Raw genomic sequence first — 14,625 nt, forward strand, 5'->3', positions numbered from 1 at the left:
CAGAGTTTCTCATAGTGAATCTGATCCAGCTAAAAGAAAAGGAGGACTTGTGGCACCTTAGAGACTAACAAATCTATTTGAGCAAAAGCTGTAGCTCACGAAAGCTTATGCTCAAATAAATTGGTTAGTCTCTAAGGTGCCACAAGTCCTCCTTTTCTTTTTGCGGATACAGACTAACACGGCTGCTACTCTGAAACATGATCCAGCTAAAGCTCCCTTTCCCTGCACTTAATTGTTGCCACGGGAACAGAAGTGTATGTGTGGAGAACTTCCCAGCTAACTGAAGATGACATCTAAGAATCTAAACTGAGTTTGACACATTCACTTATTACTGTGAATAATCCTCATGTTCTCTATAATAGAAGGTCCATTCTCCCTCTAGACCAGTGGTTCCCACACTAGGGCCGCCACTTATTGAGGGAAAGCCCCTGGCAGGCCGGGCCAGTTTGTTTACCTGCCACGTCCACAGGTTCGGCTGATCACAGCTCCCACTGGCCGTGGTTTGCCGCTCCAGGTCAATGGGGGCTGCAGGAAGGGCGGCCAGCACATCCCTCGGCCCACGTCGCTTCCTGGAGCGGCGAACCATGGCCAGTGGGACCCGGCAGGTAAACAAAGCGGCCCGGCCCGCCAGGGGCTTTCCCTGAACAAGCGGCAGCCCTAGTTTGAGAACCACTGTTCTAGGGTCTTTGTCATGTTTGGCCAGAGACAGGAAAATTCACGGGCAGGAAAACAGCAAAATGTTAAGGTTTGAGCACTTTTTGATTATAGTATGGGAACTAATTTAGAAGGCATTTTGTAGGGAACAATCCTGCATTGGGACTGGACCAAATTATGATAAAAATGGAAGAGATCTTATGTCTGTGCTTCTATGATTAACCTTGGCCTTACATTTCTGGCTTCACGGCTTGCCTATTTTTTCCTTGAGCTTTTGGGGTAACACATGGCTAAAGTTGGCCTGGAGATCTTGGGGTTCATATGAGCTTTGATAATTTTTCTTATGTTTGCTTGTGGATGCTGTTTTTGGCATTTCTATCTTGAAAAGCTTTCAGTGGGGAAGCCCAGGAAGGAAGTGTAATTAAATAAGGTTGACACCTGCCATGAAAATTGCTGCAGTTTTCATTTTTGAACAAGCATTCATTCTAACAGAAAACAATAAAAGAGACAGCGGGAGCTTTTAAAAGTCTTAAAGATGTTACAGTCAATCAGATGATGAGTAAAGTACTGTATATATGTGTACAAGACTTGGGTTAATAGGACAGAATTTTGTGATACACTTGTTTTGTTTAGAAGCCTTTGTAAAAGACTGCTCTGACTACTGGTTTCCCATTTGAAGAAGATCACTCTGATTCCATGAAAATCTACAATTCTGGAGCTATGTGAGGGAGAGAAGGGGCTCAGCATTTCAAAAAAAGCATTTCAGCTTTCCTACAATCTTCTTTTCTTCCCTCAAATCCCCCTTCAAAACTGCCTTCTACTGAGAAGCCTTTTTTAAAGTGGCCAGGAAATTCCTATACCACAGGCTCATTCACCATGTACTGTTTGTGTCCAAACTGTTTTGTTTATGTCTGTATAAACAAAATAAACTATAAACTCCTTGGCTCAGGTACTATCTCTTCTTTGAAAAGCACTAAGCAGAATGCTTATGCTCATGGAATAATAATACTTTTTCAGCTGAGGAGGGATTCTTGTATCAAAACAATCCTGCCCCAAAGGGTTTATGTGCTCAAAAGGATGATGATATGATATATTCTGCGGTGGTGTTGAGCTAGTGTTTGGGATGCCAGTTTCACCTATATTAGTTTAATGTGGGGGATCTTCAACTGTGGGAACTGTAGCTAGCTTGGAAGTAGAGTTGAAATCAGCTGCAGCAGTACTGTGCATAAAGCCAAAAACTAAAGGAGGTTCCCTGTCTACCTGGGCTGAGTTACTCTGTCTTTCTTCTTTATGTCAGCATGCTCCTTCTAGAGTTTTCATAACTTTGAAATATATACACATAAAATCTTCCCACAATTTGCTGTCGGCTCTCTGGAACCCCCCTGATGGTCCCTCTTGGAGGACTTAAGGGAAGTAAGTCAGATGGCTGTGACTCAGCTGGGTCCCGTGATGATCACTTTCCTTTCTCCCCAAAGTTTGGGGAGGGAGCTGTAGACTGGGGATTAGATAATGCTTGGGATCAGTGATCTAACATTCCTCTCCTACAGACATACACACAGACATCTTGCTTCGTCATTGGCACAGGAGTAGGTCAGTATGGGGTGATCTGCAGCTAAATCCAGGTTCGAGTCAGAGTTCTTCAGGTCCTGTGACTATGAGAAAGAATTACCGTGCTCCTGGGAAGGAGGCCGTCCTTTCTCCTAACCCTAGAGTATTCATAATTGCACAGAGAGAAAATTTCAGGCTGGGATAGCAGGGAGTTTAGGTCTGAAACGTTTATTCATTGTTGTGTTAGGTCGGACTCTGCCAGAGCGTTTTCCATACCAGTGTCAGCTCTCATGCCCATTTCAGAGTAGCAGCCGTGTTAGTCTGTATTCGCAAAAAGAAAAGGAGGACTTGTGGCACCTTAGAGGTCTCATGCAGTGATCTCCTGCTTCTGCATGCCTTCTGGGGTCCTGCAGGTGAATGGCCATAATCAGAAAAATCTCTATGTGAGATTGGATGTAGAGGGATTTTCTTTCTCCCTCAAGGCCACAAGCAGGAGCAAAAAAAGCAGCCCGTCTTATTTTCATATTTTGAGATTAAGCTATCCTGAAAGGTTAGCTGTGAAATGTCAGGATTCTTACACAGGACATCTCATCAGTCAACACCAATTTTAACTGGAGTATCATAAAATGTTTTTTAAGCACAAAGCTTCTAGGAGATATTTTCTTCACGCTACATAGAAGATACAAAACAATGTGCATGAGGGGGAACACCACGCACCTAGCACACGCTTAGAATTATACAAATATATAATAAGAACTTAAGACCAAGGAGTGAGAAATAGAATTTTTTTTTTTACATATACACCAAAGTGTGTTCTTTAGGAAATGTTACTTGTGGCCATCTCCTTAAATTAAAGAATTCAAATGTGGCTAGTTTTAAGTGCCTTATTTACAGTAGTGTTTTTGCTTTTCTAAAGATCATTCAAGAACCTTTATACAGTGGTAAAACAGGCTGTGGAACTCGCATCTCAAGCACACCGACATGCAAAATAAACAGGAAGTGAGGTCACTTATCTTGAGAAAGTTATACAACAGCAAACAAACTGGCTGGAACAGCCCTGCACTGGAATGGGGGATGGGCCAAAGCAAAACCAGGGAGGGACCCAAAAGCCTCTGAGGTTTGAGGAAGTTACACTCTGGATATGATGTAAGCAGTGTCAGGATGAGCTCCACCCTGACATCTGGTGGTGAGGTGTGGCAAGTTGTGGAAAAGAACTTCAGGGGCTGATCTCATTTGCATAGGCACACCCACCCTGCCTAGAATGAGGCCATAGCTGCCCAAATGGTCACTTTGGCTGCTGTGGGATCACCAGTGTCTCTGTTATTGGGGCAAGAAGAATAAATTGTTATTACCCTGATTATGGGAACTGTGCTTGGAACTGTACTTGGCCTTTTGTTATGATGGAGGGACTCACCATCTACTAAGTAGCACTCGCTAGGCAAGGGTCATGGGTTCCAAAACTCTGTGAATTGAGAGAGGTGGGGGATAAGTAATAATACTTGGTGGTATGGGCCCCTTGGTAAGTGCCTTACATGCTAATTGCATTTCATCCTCTCTCCACTGTGGAATATCAGAGCTAATTTTGATTTCATTAGAAGTCTACTTACAGGCTGCTGAGCTCACTTTGGGCTAATAGTGCACCAGTACTGAAGCTCCCCTACTACAAGCTGAGTTCACACCAAAGAGCTGAGCTGAAATCACTCAGGGTTGCGTTAAGTAGTGGGGGAGCCTGAAGATATATTGTGGAGCAGTTTGCCGGATGGCTGGAGTGCCTTGTGGACAGGCTGGTGGAGCAGTTTGTAGGATGGTGGGACTTGGAGCAGTTCGTGGGACAGCAGGAGCTGCTTGTGGGCTGCGGAGCTGAGTGAAGGCCTATGGAGCTGTGGGGCGGTCAGCTTCAGATCATGTAAGGTGCCTCTTACCCCTGCCCCATCTCCACCCACGTTGGGAGGTAAAGCTCTGCAGATAAACTTTTGAACTCTGGGGCTGCCTGATCAGGGACAGAGACTTTTGGGTCATTGGACTTTTGGGACTTTGTGTGATTCGGGGTTGCTGGACTCAAGAACCAAAGGGAAAGGGGCATGCCCCAATTTGCTTGGGGTGGGTTTTTTTGCTTATGGGTTGTGTTATGAATCCTGTTGGTGGTGTTTCCCCAACATAATGCCACATTGTTTCTCTCTGTTATTAAAAGGCTTTTTGCTACACTCAGACTATGTGCTTGCCAGAGGGGAAGTATTGCCTCTTGGAGGCACCCAGCAGGGGTGGTATATATTTGTCCCAGGTCACTGGGTGGGAGCTCGAGCTGGTTTGCATTGTATTATTGGAATGGATCCCCTAGATATTGAACCCAGCCCTTGTTGCTGCCAACTCTGATGGGCAGAAGGGTTACAATAAGTTGCTGCTTAAATGTATCTCTAGGTGTAATAGATCTTTTCCATCCCTAATTTGTATGATGCCTTTATAACAGCCTCTAGATTTGAACCTCTCTTGGCTGCTGACAATAGGGTTGCCAACTTTCTAATCACACAAAACCGAGCACCCTTGCCCTGCCCCAAGGCCTCACCGCCGCTCACTCCAGGCCCCATCCCTCTGTCACTCTGTCCCCAACCCTCACTCACTTTCACCAGGCTGGGGCAAGGGGTTGAGGTGGGCTCCAGCTGGGGGTGCGGGCTCTGGGGTGGGGTCATCAATGAGTGGTTCGGAGTGCAGGAGGGGACTCAGGGCTGGGGCAGGGGGTTGGGCTTCAGGAGGGGGTGTGGGCTGCGGGCTCTGGGAGGGAGTTTGGGTGCAGGGGGGGGCTCAGGGTTGGGGCAGGGGGTTGGGATGAGGGAGGGGATTTGGGGTGTGGGCTCCGGTCTGGTGGCACTTACCTCAGGCAGCTCACAGAAGCAGCCGGCATGTCTGGTTCCTAGGTGGAGGGGTGGGCCAGGGTGTTGCCAGACAATGGGAGCTGCGGAGCTAGTGCTTGGGGTGAGGGCAGTGCACAGAGCCCCCGTGGCTGCCCCTGTACCTAGAAGACGGATATGCCGGCTGTTTCCAGGAGCCACGTGGAGCCAGGGCAGGCAGGGTAGGGAGCCTGCCTTAGCCCCACTGCACCACCCCAACTGGACTTTTAGCAGCCTGGTTAGTGCACACCAGGGTCCCTTTTAGACAGGGCGTTCCGGTCGAAAACCGGACGCCTGACAACCCTAGCTGACAAGGTGTTTTTGGTTGCAGGCTCGGTTCTGAAATGTATTCTGTATTGCCAATCCCATGGGTTCAAAAATCATGAGACTGGCTTAAAAATCATGCTGTTTTTAAAAAAATGATTATTTTTGTTTGCCTTTTGGAGTTTGAGCCTTTGCAGTTAATATTTTCAAGCTTTTCTCTTAATACATGAGAGTTAGAATCTTCCTTTTAAGAAAAATGAAAGCTGATTGTCTCATATAATCACATGACTTCAGGAGCATTTGGGGAAGGGGCTTTAAGAAAAACACCAAATATTGCAAGACTCATAATACAATTGCGAGAGCTGGCAACACTGCTTTACTCCCCCTGTTATTTTGACAGGCTAAGTGTGGTTGAGCTGCATTGTATAATAGTATAAAGCCCATCCACTTATTCAGGCCTTAATCAGAGTGGTAACAGTGTTAGTCTGTATCAGCAAAAACAAAAAGCCCATGAAAGCTTATGCCCAAATAAATTTGTTAGTCTCTAAGGAGCCACAAGGACTCCTTGTTGTTCAGGCCTTTGTGAGGGCAAAGTGTCATTATGGAAATTATAAAGACCTGTATCCTGGGGTGAGACCCTAATTAATTTGTCTATTGGTAAATTATTAATGTTATTCTAATGTTTGTATATATACCCACAGAACAAGTAATAGGTGAATTTTACAAAAAATAAAAATAAACAAATTAGATATGATGCACTAAATAGTATTAACAGGTTTCAGAGTAACAGCCGTGTTAGTCTGTATTCGCAAAAAGAAAAGGAGTACTTGTGGCACCTTAGAGACTAACCAATTTATTTGAGCATAAGCTTTCGTGAGCTACAGCTCACTTCATCAGATGCATACTTTCCACAGTATGCATCCGATGAAGTGAGCTGTAGCTCACGAAAGCTTATGCTCAAATAAATTGGTTAGTCTCTAAGGTGCCACAAGTACTCCTTTTCTTTTTGTAAATAGTATTAAGTAATTTTTCTTGAACTCTCAGATGGCAACAAAATCCCAAGTGACATGTGCATGAGCAGATCTTACCTGCTTTCTTCCCATCAAGTTTTCCCCGTTGGCCCTAGCTAAACATATTTATTGCTTCCCGTTTACCAGGTTTAACATGTATATTTAAATACAGGAGGCAGGACCTGGTGTGGCTTAAGGTTTCAACTATTTTCTGAAGGTGAAAACGTTGCTCCTGGTGTGTGGTTGCTGGCTATACCAGCTGAGTTATGATTTCACATGATAGGTTGAAGGTATCTGCAAGGCATTGTTGTCTCGCAGAACAGAACAAGTCAAAAATTGTAGGTCCTTGGTATGAGATTAGCTCTTATCACATTCCTGTAAGGCACATTTCACTAAATGGCAATGTGGGCTGGATTTGAATCTGCAACACAGATGACAGAATTCAGGGGTTAATGTCTCAATTGTTTTACATGAGCAATCTTTATTCACTAGAATAGTACTAATGAAGTCAGTGGAATGACTCAGGTAAGTAAAAAGAAAAGGAGTTCTTGTGGCACCTTAGAGACTAACCAATTTATTTGAGCATGAGCTTTCGTGAGCTACAGCTCACTTCATCAGTGAGCTGTAGCTCACGAAAGCTCATGCTCAAATAAATTGGTTAGTCTCTAAGGTGCCACAAGAACTCCTTTTCTTTTTGCGAATACAGACTAACACGGCTGTTCCTCTGCAATCAGGTAAGTAAGTATTTTGTGTGTGAGTAAGGTTTTCAGGATCAGGCTTCTTTTGTTTAGCCTTGTTTACAAACAAACAAAATCAGTTTCATTATGTTAATTTGCTTGTGGGCAGTAAAGAAAATGGGTCAAATTCATCCTTTGTGTAACTCTCCTGGCTGATTTAAATACAATAAAATTGACTATATGAACAGACAAAAACAGACCAAATCATTTAAAAATCTGATTACTATTGGTCTACAGCTTGGCAAACAACTTGCGGTTATAACCTTCTAGTTTCAAGTCCTTTAAAAATTATGTTGTTTTTCCAGGCAATAGCTTCCCTTTGCCATGTTCATCCATCATTGATTTACTCTCAGTAGACATTAGATGCCATTTCCTTAACTAAGATTAAATGCCTTTGCTAAAATGACAGCAAATGTGCACTGCAAAGCCACATTGATCAGGACATATTTGCATATTAAAATGTTCATAAAACTCTGCCAAGCATACCTGCAGGGACTTCAGTGGCTACATATAATAACTGGCCTGCTCGCTTGCCATAGAATGGTTATTTTATTAACTTACATATTCTTAGAACCCACTAAATCAGTGGTTCTCAAACTTTTGTACTTTCATATAGCAAGCCTCTGAGTGTGACCCCCTTATAAATTAAAAACACCTTTTTATATATTTAACACCATTATAAATGCTGGAGGCAAAGCGGGGTTTGGGGTGGAGGCTGACAGCTCACGACCCCTCATGTAATAACCTTGCGACCCCCTGAGGGGTCCCCAACCCCACTTTGAGAACCCCTGCACTAAATCATCTGAATGTTCCTATTGTGTCTTCATTATCCTTGCTATCCAAGGGCTTGTCTCCAAACAGTATTGGCATAGCTTACGATATAAGCACCTTTTATACCAGTATAACTGTGTCCATAGGGGTCTGTATCACTTTAACAATATCAGTTTATAAATTGATATAGTTAAAGCAGTTTCACCAGCATTCCAACAGCCACTATAATCACTAGCTCTTACAAGCAAAGAGGGGTTTCATCTACTCTTGACATGTACAGGCAACTCTCACTAGTATCAGTGGAAATAGTATATATATATCAAACAACAAACAAACCCATTAGTTAAAGTGTGAAGACCTTTCATACTCCATTGCTGCTTTTCCACTGTGTGACTAAGGCCTTGTCTACACTGGGTTTTTAACCATTAGTGCAAATCTTTTAGTGTAGCTGTTATTTTCATTGATGCAATGCTATTTGCAAATGGAATCAGGTAAATTTTGAACTAGGGTAAACTGCACCAGCCCAAAACACACTGCCTCAGTCATGTCTACACAAAGGTGTTTGGCTAGAAATGCAGAGCAGACAAGGCCTCAGTAAGGACTATGGAATGGTAGTTATATCACGGTGTAAACAAGCACATCACAGAGTACCTATTGAGGAAGCAGTAGTTTAGAAATAGGAAAGCTCCATTTACACAGAAATATCTTGGTAAAAGTCAATGTTGGGAAAGGAAATATGGGGGGAAACCAGTACATCACCATCTCAGAAAATGTTAATCAAATATCGTCTTTGAGAATCTGTCCAAGTGTAGCAATGCTCCCATGATGAACATTTCATGACCATATCATGTACCTTGGGGGAATTGCTGTGACTGAGCTCCAGCCTCTTGTGACATAATTCCAACTCCAGTTAGGGAACAACTATAATCCAGTGCAGAATGTCATGAATCAGTGCGGATATTCCATCATGCTCTGTAACAGAGACTGCCAATCTAATCCCCTCCACTTTGTTGTCACAAACTACCTTTTAAAATCCTTGGCATATTTATTTATAATGATTTAGTTAGTCTTTCTGTAATAAAAGATATTTCTGGTGTGCAGGGCCTTTGTCAATGACAGTCTGTTTTGTTCTGCACTGCTTCAGCATATTTTCAATTTCATACCAAGTTCAATGAGCTATGGAGACAGCTAGAGAAAGCACTCAGAAATGTGCTTTGGACGATAAGGGTGACATATTGTGTGGGTGGGAGGGGTGATAAATTAGGTTATGACACAGAGGGTTTAATCCTACTTCTCTGGAATATTTAGTGTTTCCTGGGATGGAAAATAACATTACAAAATGAGAACTAGAAAGAAATGAGAACATTAGACTTGAGAACTAAACCTGTTGGAAAACACAGGATTGAACCCTTCTGTATTGTGCTGCCTTTATTGCACATTGTTCCTCCATTTCCGTTTCCTCTCCTTCATCTCACTAGAGACAAATGTGTGTGTAGCACCAGTGCTTTGTGAATATAAATCTAAAGAAGGACCAGAAAGAGCTACACAATTCAGATCTGAAATCTGTATTTTGATACCCCCTTTCTCTGACAAAGTTTGGGGCTGCCTGGATCCAGGGTTTTGGTTTGGCCCATTACAGAGGTGGGGATCAGCTTCAAAACTCACCTTTAGATCTGGATTTAGATTCCAAATCCCTTAAGGGTTGGGAATGTTTGATTATGAGGTTTTAGTTGAAAGCAGCCTCTATACAAGAGAGCTCACAGGCATTCTCTCTTTCTCGCCCTCGGACCCCGTCCATCACGCCATAAGCACCCAGTATAGTTAGGCAGCGCAAGCCCACCTCTTAACTTCCGTTTCCGAAATAGAATAGTGACTCCACAAATACCACGCACTCTCTTCTCTCCCTGCGGTGCTCAAAGCCATGGTGGAAACAGCAGGTGGCGCTGCTGGCTTGGCTGAGCCCAGTGCAGGACATCCGGACACATCGCGTCCATTCCATTGCATTTTGTGTCTTCAATCAAACTTTAGAAATATCAGGAGGAGGAAAAATCCAGCTGGTTTTTGTGCTGCTTCTTCTTTCAGATTAACATAGACTGCAACCAATGTTAATGCAGTGCTTTTTATTTTAATGTTTCTTCTTTTACTTCTGCTAGCAGGTACAAGCCACTGTGAGGCTATCAAGTGTATACTAATGATATACACAGAGAAGATGAAACAATGGGTGTTACCATACACACTGTAACCAGAGTGATCAGGAAAGGTGAGCTATTACCAGCAAAGGGGGGGGCTTTTGTAGTGATAATCAAGGTGGGCCATTTCCAGCAGTTGACAAGAGCTCAAATAAATTGGTTAGTCTCTAAGGTGCTACAAGTCCTCCTTTTCTTTTTGCAGATACAGACTAACACGGCTGCTATTCTGAAACCTGTGACACGGTATTTTGTCTATTGTAGTGCTGCCTGCTACTGGCATTACTCCAGCTAAAATGCATGTCTGTGTTTGTATTATAAACATTTCCCTCTCCAGCTCCTAAAATGACGTTTTAAATTTTGTCACGTAAAATGTTTTCCCAAAACTTTTAAGAACAATAATCCCCCTCACGCTGAAAGCTTCTCTGTCAAGGACACATTTTCACAGATGAATTGAGAGGGCAATTTAACGTAGATGATTCAGTCTTTTCCGTTATACAGTGGGGCTGAAAAAATCTGTAGGATATAATCCTGTTTTTCCCCCCAACATGTAGCACGTTTTAGTTGCCACAAAAGTGAGTATGCCTTCGCGTTCTCTAATGAAAAGTAAGGAAACACTTTTGAATATAATATCCCCAGCATCTGTGCAGCTTCACACGCTGAAAACTACATCGATGTTAAAGCTGACACCAAATAAAAATATTGACATTCTGAATATACTAATAAAGATGAAGAATGAGGCACAATAAAGTGATTTAAGGCAGTAATTAAGATGCTTGCAATTTAGATTTATGGTTTGTTTACCCGCTAGCTGTGAATGTATTTGCTTTCATTGTTTTGGGTGTTTCATAATTTTCCTTTTTATATTTACATTTAAAAGTGTTAAAAGGCTATTGCAGAATGAATCTAATTTCATACAGCTATTTAAAAACCACTATTACATAAATCATCAGAAGGAAAAACAAACAGGACGGCGATTAATGAATAAGAGTTAGCAGTATTATCCAATGTTTCATTATTTAATACAAGGAATCATATTTAGAATTAATCGTAAAAGAGTGAGAGAGAAAATACCCAAAATGGGATTATTGCAGGGAAGCTCCCGGTTGCATATGGGAGAAGACGTTGTGTATTTAATATTATTCTTGTTTTAATTATTCAGACAGTGAAGTCCCCAAAGCCTGTCGCCTGCCCTCATTCATTCACCTGCCTTGCTGTGATTCGGTATCGCAACGGGCAAGGGCTTTGCCAGCCTTTCGTAGGGCAGGGTTAGAAGTTACCATCCTGCTGTTTGTTGTGTCTTAGTAACACGTACACACACATCTGCGCGTGGATTTCCGTGCACACTTACACACACACACACACACACCCCATGCACACGCTTGCCCCCGCACGCACGAGCCCAGCAGCTTGCACAAGCCCAGGGCCCCGTTGACACGGACACGCCCGGGCACACTCACGAGCCCCTGCATGCGCGTGCACACGTGAACACGCCGCCCCCTGTTCACGGCAAGGCGCGCGGCGCCCTTGCACACGCACATTGCCCCTTCCCCCCAACCTCCCTTGCACGTCCGCCCGGCCGCCGCATGTGCGCGGCTCCTTTAACTCGGTGCCATCCCCGCCCCTCCCCCTCCCCGGCGGCAGCCCCCTCCCTGCTCCGGGGACCGCGAGCCGCAGCCCCATCCCGCTGGAGCCGGCGGCCCGGCCGGGCGCGGCCAGTGCATGAGGGCAGCGGGCGGCGGCGAGTCCCTCCCGCCCACCGCGGCGCCCCCCCCCTCCGCTCCTCGCCGGGGCCGGGGCCCGGGAGGCTGAGGCCGCGCAGCGCCCGGGACATGCGGCCTCCCCCGCCGCCGCGGAGGAGGAGATGAGGCTCCGCCATGGCACCTTCCTCACCCTGCTGCTCGGCTGCCTCTGCGCCCTGCTCTCGCTCTCCTGGTACGGGGCCTTCAGCGGGCACAAAGGTAAGGGGCGGCCGGAGCCCGCGGGCTGTCTCCCGGCCGGGCGTCGCCAGGGACCGACCCCTCCCCGTCTCCCGGAGGGGTCCCTCCCGCGGCGCCCCTCGCCTTGCACCTCGCAGACCCTGACCCGGAGCTGAGCCCTCTCCCCGCCACTCTCTGGGCACCCAGCCTGGGGACCCTCCCCAGTCTCCTGGGGACCTGCCCCTCCAGCCCGGCACCCAAAGTCTCCCCCAACCCCTCCCACTCCTCCTCCTAAAGCAGCCAGCCCCTTGCAAGCCCCCTTCTGCAGTAAAGGGGTGGCTAAGGATCTCTTCCGTCCCCCTGACCACCTCCTCTGGAGTAAGGGCTGTCGAGTATTCCCTTCCCCCAGGGTATGCCTCCTAGATCCCTCTCCCAGGACTGGGGGTATGGGGCAGGCTGAAAGGCGAGAGGGACCTGGACACTCACTGGAGCTGCCAGCCTTCCTTTTCCCCCTCTGTGTTTAGCTGTGCCTGTCCTCTTCTTTCTGCTGCAGAATATGAAGTTCCCTCTCCGCCCTCCTCGGGGGTACCCGTGCATCCCCTGGATACAGTGCTGTGTACATACGCACTCCAGGGTGCCTTCCTCTAGGGATTCAGCCTGAAGTTTATTCTCCGTTTGCAACCAATTCCACAGCCCAAAGTTGAGCTCTAAAGGTGCATCCCACGGGCCAGTGCTTCCCAACCAATGATAATTCAAGCTTTTTAAACTGGGTACCCTAGGTCGGTGGTTCTCAACCAGGGGTCCAGGGGCTGTGAGCTGGTTTCGGGGGGGGGGGGGGGGGCGTCTGCCAAGCAGGGCCGGCATTACACTTGCTGGGGCCCAGGGCCGAAAGACAAAGCCCTACCACATGGGGCTGAAGCCCGAGGCCTCGAGCCCCGCCAGCCGGGGCTGATGCTGAAGCCTGAGCAACCTAGCTTTGCAGGGGCCCCTGTGGTGGGGGCCCCTGGGCAATTGCCCTGATTACTGCTCTCCAACACAGGCCCTGGGTTTTATATGCAGAAAAACAGCTGTGGCACAGGGGGGCCGTGGAGTTTTTAAATAGCATATTGGGGGGGCCTCGGAAAGAAAAAAGTTGAGAACCCCTGCTCTAGGTTCCCCTTCCTCCCCACCTTAGTGAGGAGTCTCTGAACTAGACCCTTGTTCTCCCCGACTGTGAACTTCTCATTGTTTATGTGTGCTCTGGACCTGTAAGGATAAGACGGATGTTTGGAGTCGCAAAAGCTCCTGTGTGGGGTTGGATCCCACGTGCTGAATGACAAGCAGTAGTTAATGCTTGGTACAGCCAAGTTTTTAATCTGGTAAACTGATAGCTTCCTGAACTCGCTGGGAACCCGTTATCATAGGCTGTACTTAATTCTCTCGTTCCTGAGTAGCCTTGGCTGGAGACTGGATTTTCCTTTGCCTTGCTACCTTGTCATCATCCTGGGCTGCTTTATTTCTCCTGTAGCTGAGTTCTGAGTGTGTCCCATCTGTGGGTTGGCCGGTCTGGGGATTTCTTTTTCGTTGTAGCATGTAAGTATTTTTCAGTCCTGGCTCACCCCTCGTTCAAACATCTCTGCTCCCCATCATGGCCACAATTCACTGGCTGAGGAAAGTGGATGCAGAGCTCTGTGGAGCTGATTTGATGAGAGGAGTCTTTGCAGAGTGATGTAAAGCAAGAGCCTGTTGGTCAGGATATGGATGAACAAATGAAGACATCTTTACCAAGGCGCTCTGTACTCTGTGGCAAGCGTGACCTATATTCTGTGGCAAGGCCCTTGAGTTCTACAGCACTCCAGTGCTGCAGACTGTAGATACTGCAGCAGCTGCCGAACATTTTAAAAAGGAGTTTTGTATTGAATTAAATATGAAAATGAATAATAAAACCAGTACAGTAATCCCTGTGTTATTTAATATGATATCAAATTAAATTTATTTTACACTTCCCTTAAATATTTAATTTTCAAGTGTGCTGAAATTTGCATTGAGAACATGTAACTGTATTGTTTAAATGATTGGGGGCGGGGGGGAAGCTGGAGACTTTGGAAATGGAAAAGAGACATCTGGAGCTTTTGGCATGTGAAAAGGTGCGGGAAGCAGTTTGGGATAAGCTCACTAGCTGAATGTTGGTTAAAACGATCAGCAGTGAAACAGTTAACAGCATTAGACACTTACATTGTCATCACTAGGTTTCAAAATTAACAGCGTATTCACTTTCTCTTTGAACACATATTTCAGATTGTTTTAAAATCCAGTCAGGCAATACATTGTAGATTTACAGCTCCAGTCAAATGTAGAATATTTTCTTAAGTGTGAGGGCTAGAAATATAACTTAAAAAAATTAAAGTTTAGCTGATGGAGCACAATTCTGAAGAGTACACAGGGCCCTGCTTTTAAGTTAGATTCCATTTACCAGAGGCACCCCCCTCTGCCTGTGGTCACGTATATACATGTATATGAGAGATTCTCCTGTGAAGCTTGGCCTTACTTTTTTCTAACTACGCAATAGCCACCTTTCCCCAGCCTGTCAGTCACAGCTTCAAAGTCCTGTTTTTTAGTTGGCTAGTGAAAAATTACTGTAGTTACTTCTCGATTGCAGCTGTCTATCTCTG

At 45.5% G+C, this 14,625-nt stretch overlaps 1 protein-coding gene and 1 long non-coding RNA gene across 3 annotated transcripts in view; both read left to right on the forward strand.

Annotated features, from left to right (window-relative positions):
* Positions 1–2,155: 2,155 nt before the first annotated feature.
* Positions 2,156–10,725, forward strand: LOC142073070 (uncharacterized). Its single transcript, XR_012669759.1, has 3 exons — positions 2,156–2,244; positions 10,023–10,129; positions 10,261–10,725. It is a non-coding gene; the product is annotated as an uncharacterized LOC142073070 (long non-coding RNA).
* Positions 10,726–11,765: 1,040 nt separating this feature from the next.
* Positions 11,766–14,625, forward strand: part of MGAT4B (alpha-1,3-mannosyl-glycoprotein 4-beta-N-acetylglucosaminyltransferase B) — a 104,171-nt gene continuing 101,311 nt past the window's right edge. The window contains exon 1 of one of the 2 annotated variants that reach the window (XM_048860654.2): positions 11,766–12,016. In XM_048860654.2, the coding sequence (XP_048716611.1) occupies positions 11,920–12,016 (97 nt within the window). In that variant the 5' untranslated portion in view covers positions 11,766–11,919. The remainder of the gene's footprint in view (positions 12,017–14,625) is intronic. The other variant, XM_048860653.2, reaches the window with a different exon arrangement.

This window comes from Caretta caretta, chromosome 8, assembly GCF_965140235.1.
Source record: "Caretta caretta isolate rCarCar2 chromosome 8, rCarCar1.hap1, whole genome shotgun sequence".
In the NCBI taxonomy this organism is placed as follows: Eukaryota; Metazoa; Chordata; order Testudines; family Cheloniidae; genus Caretta; species Caretta caretta.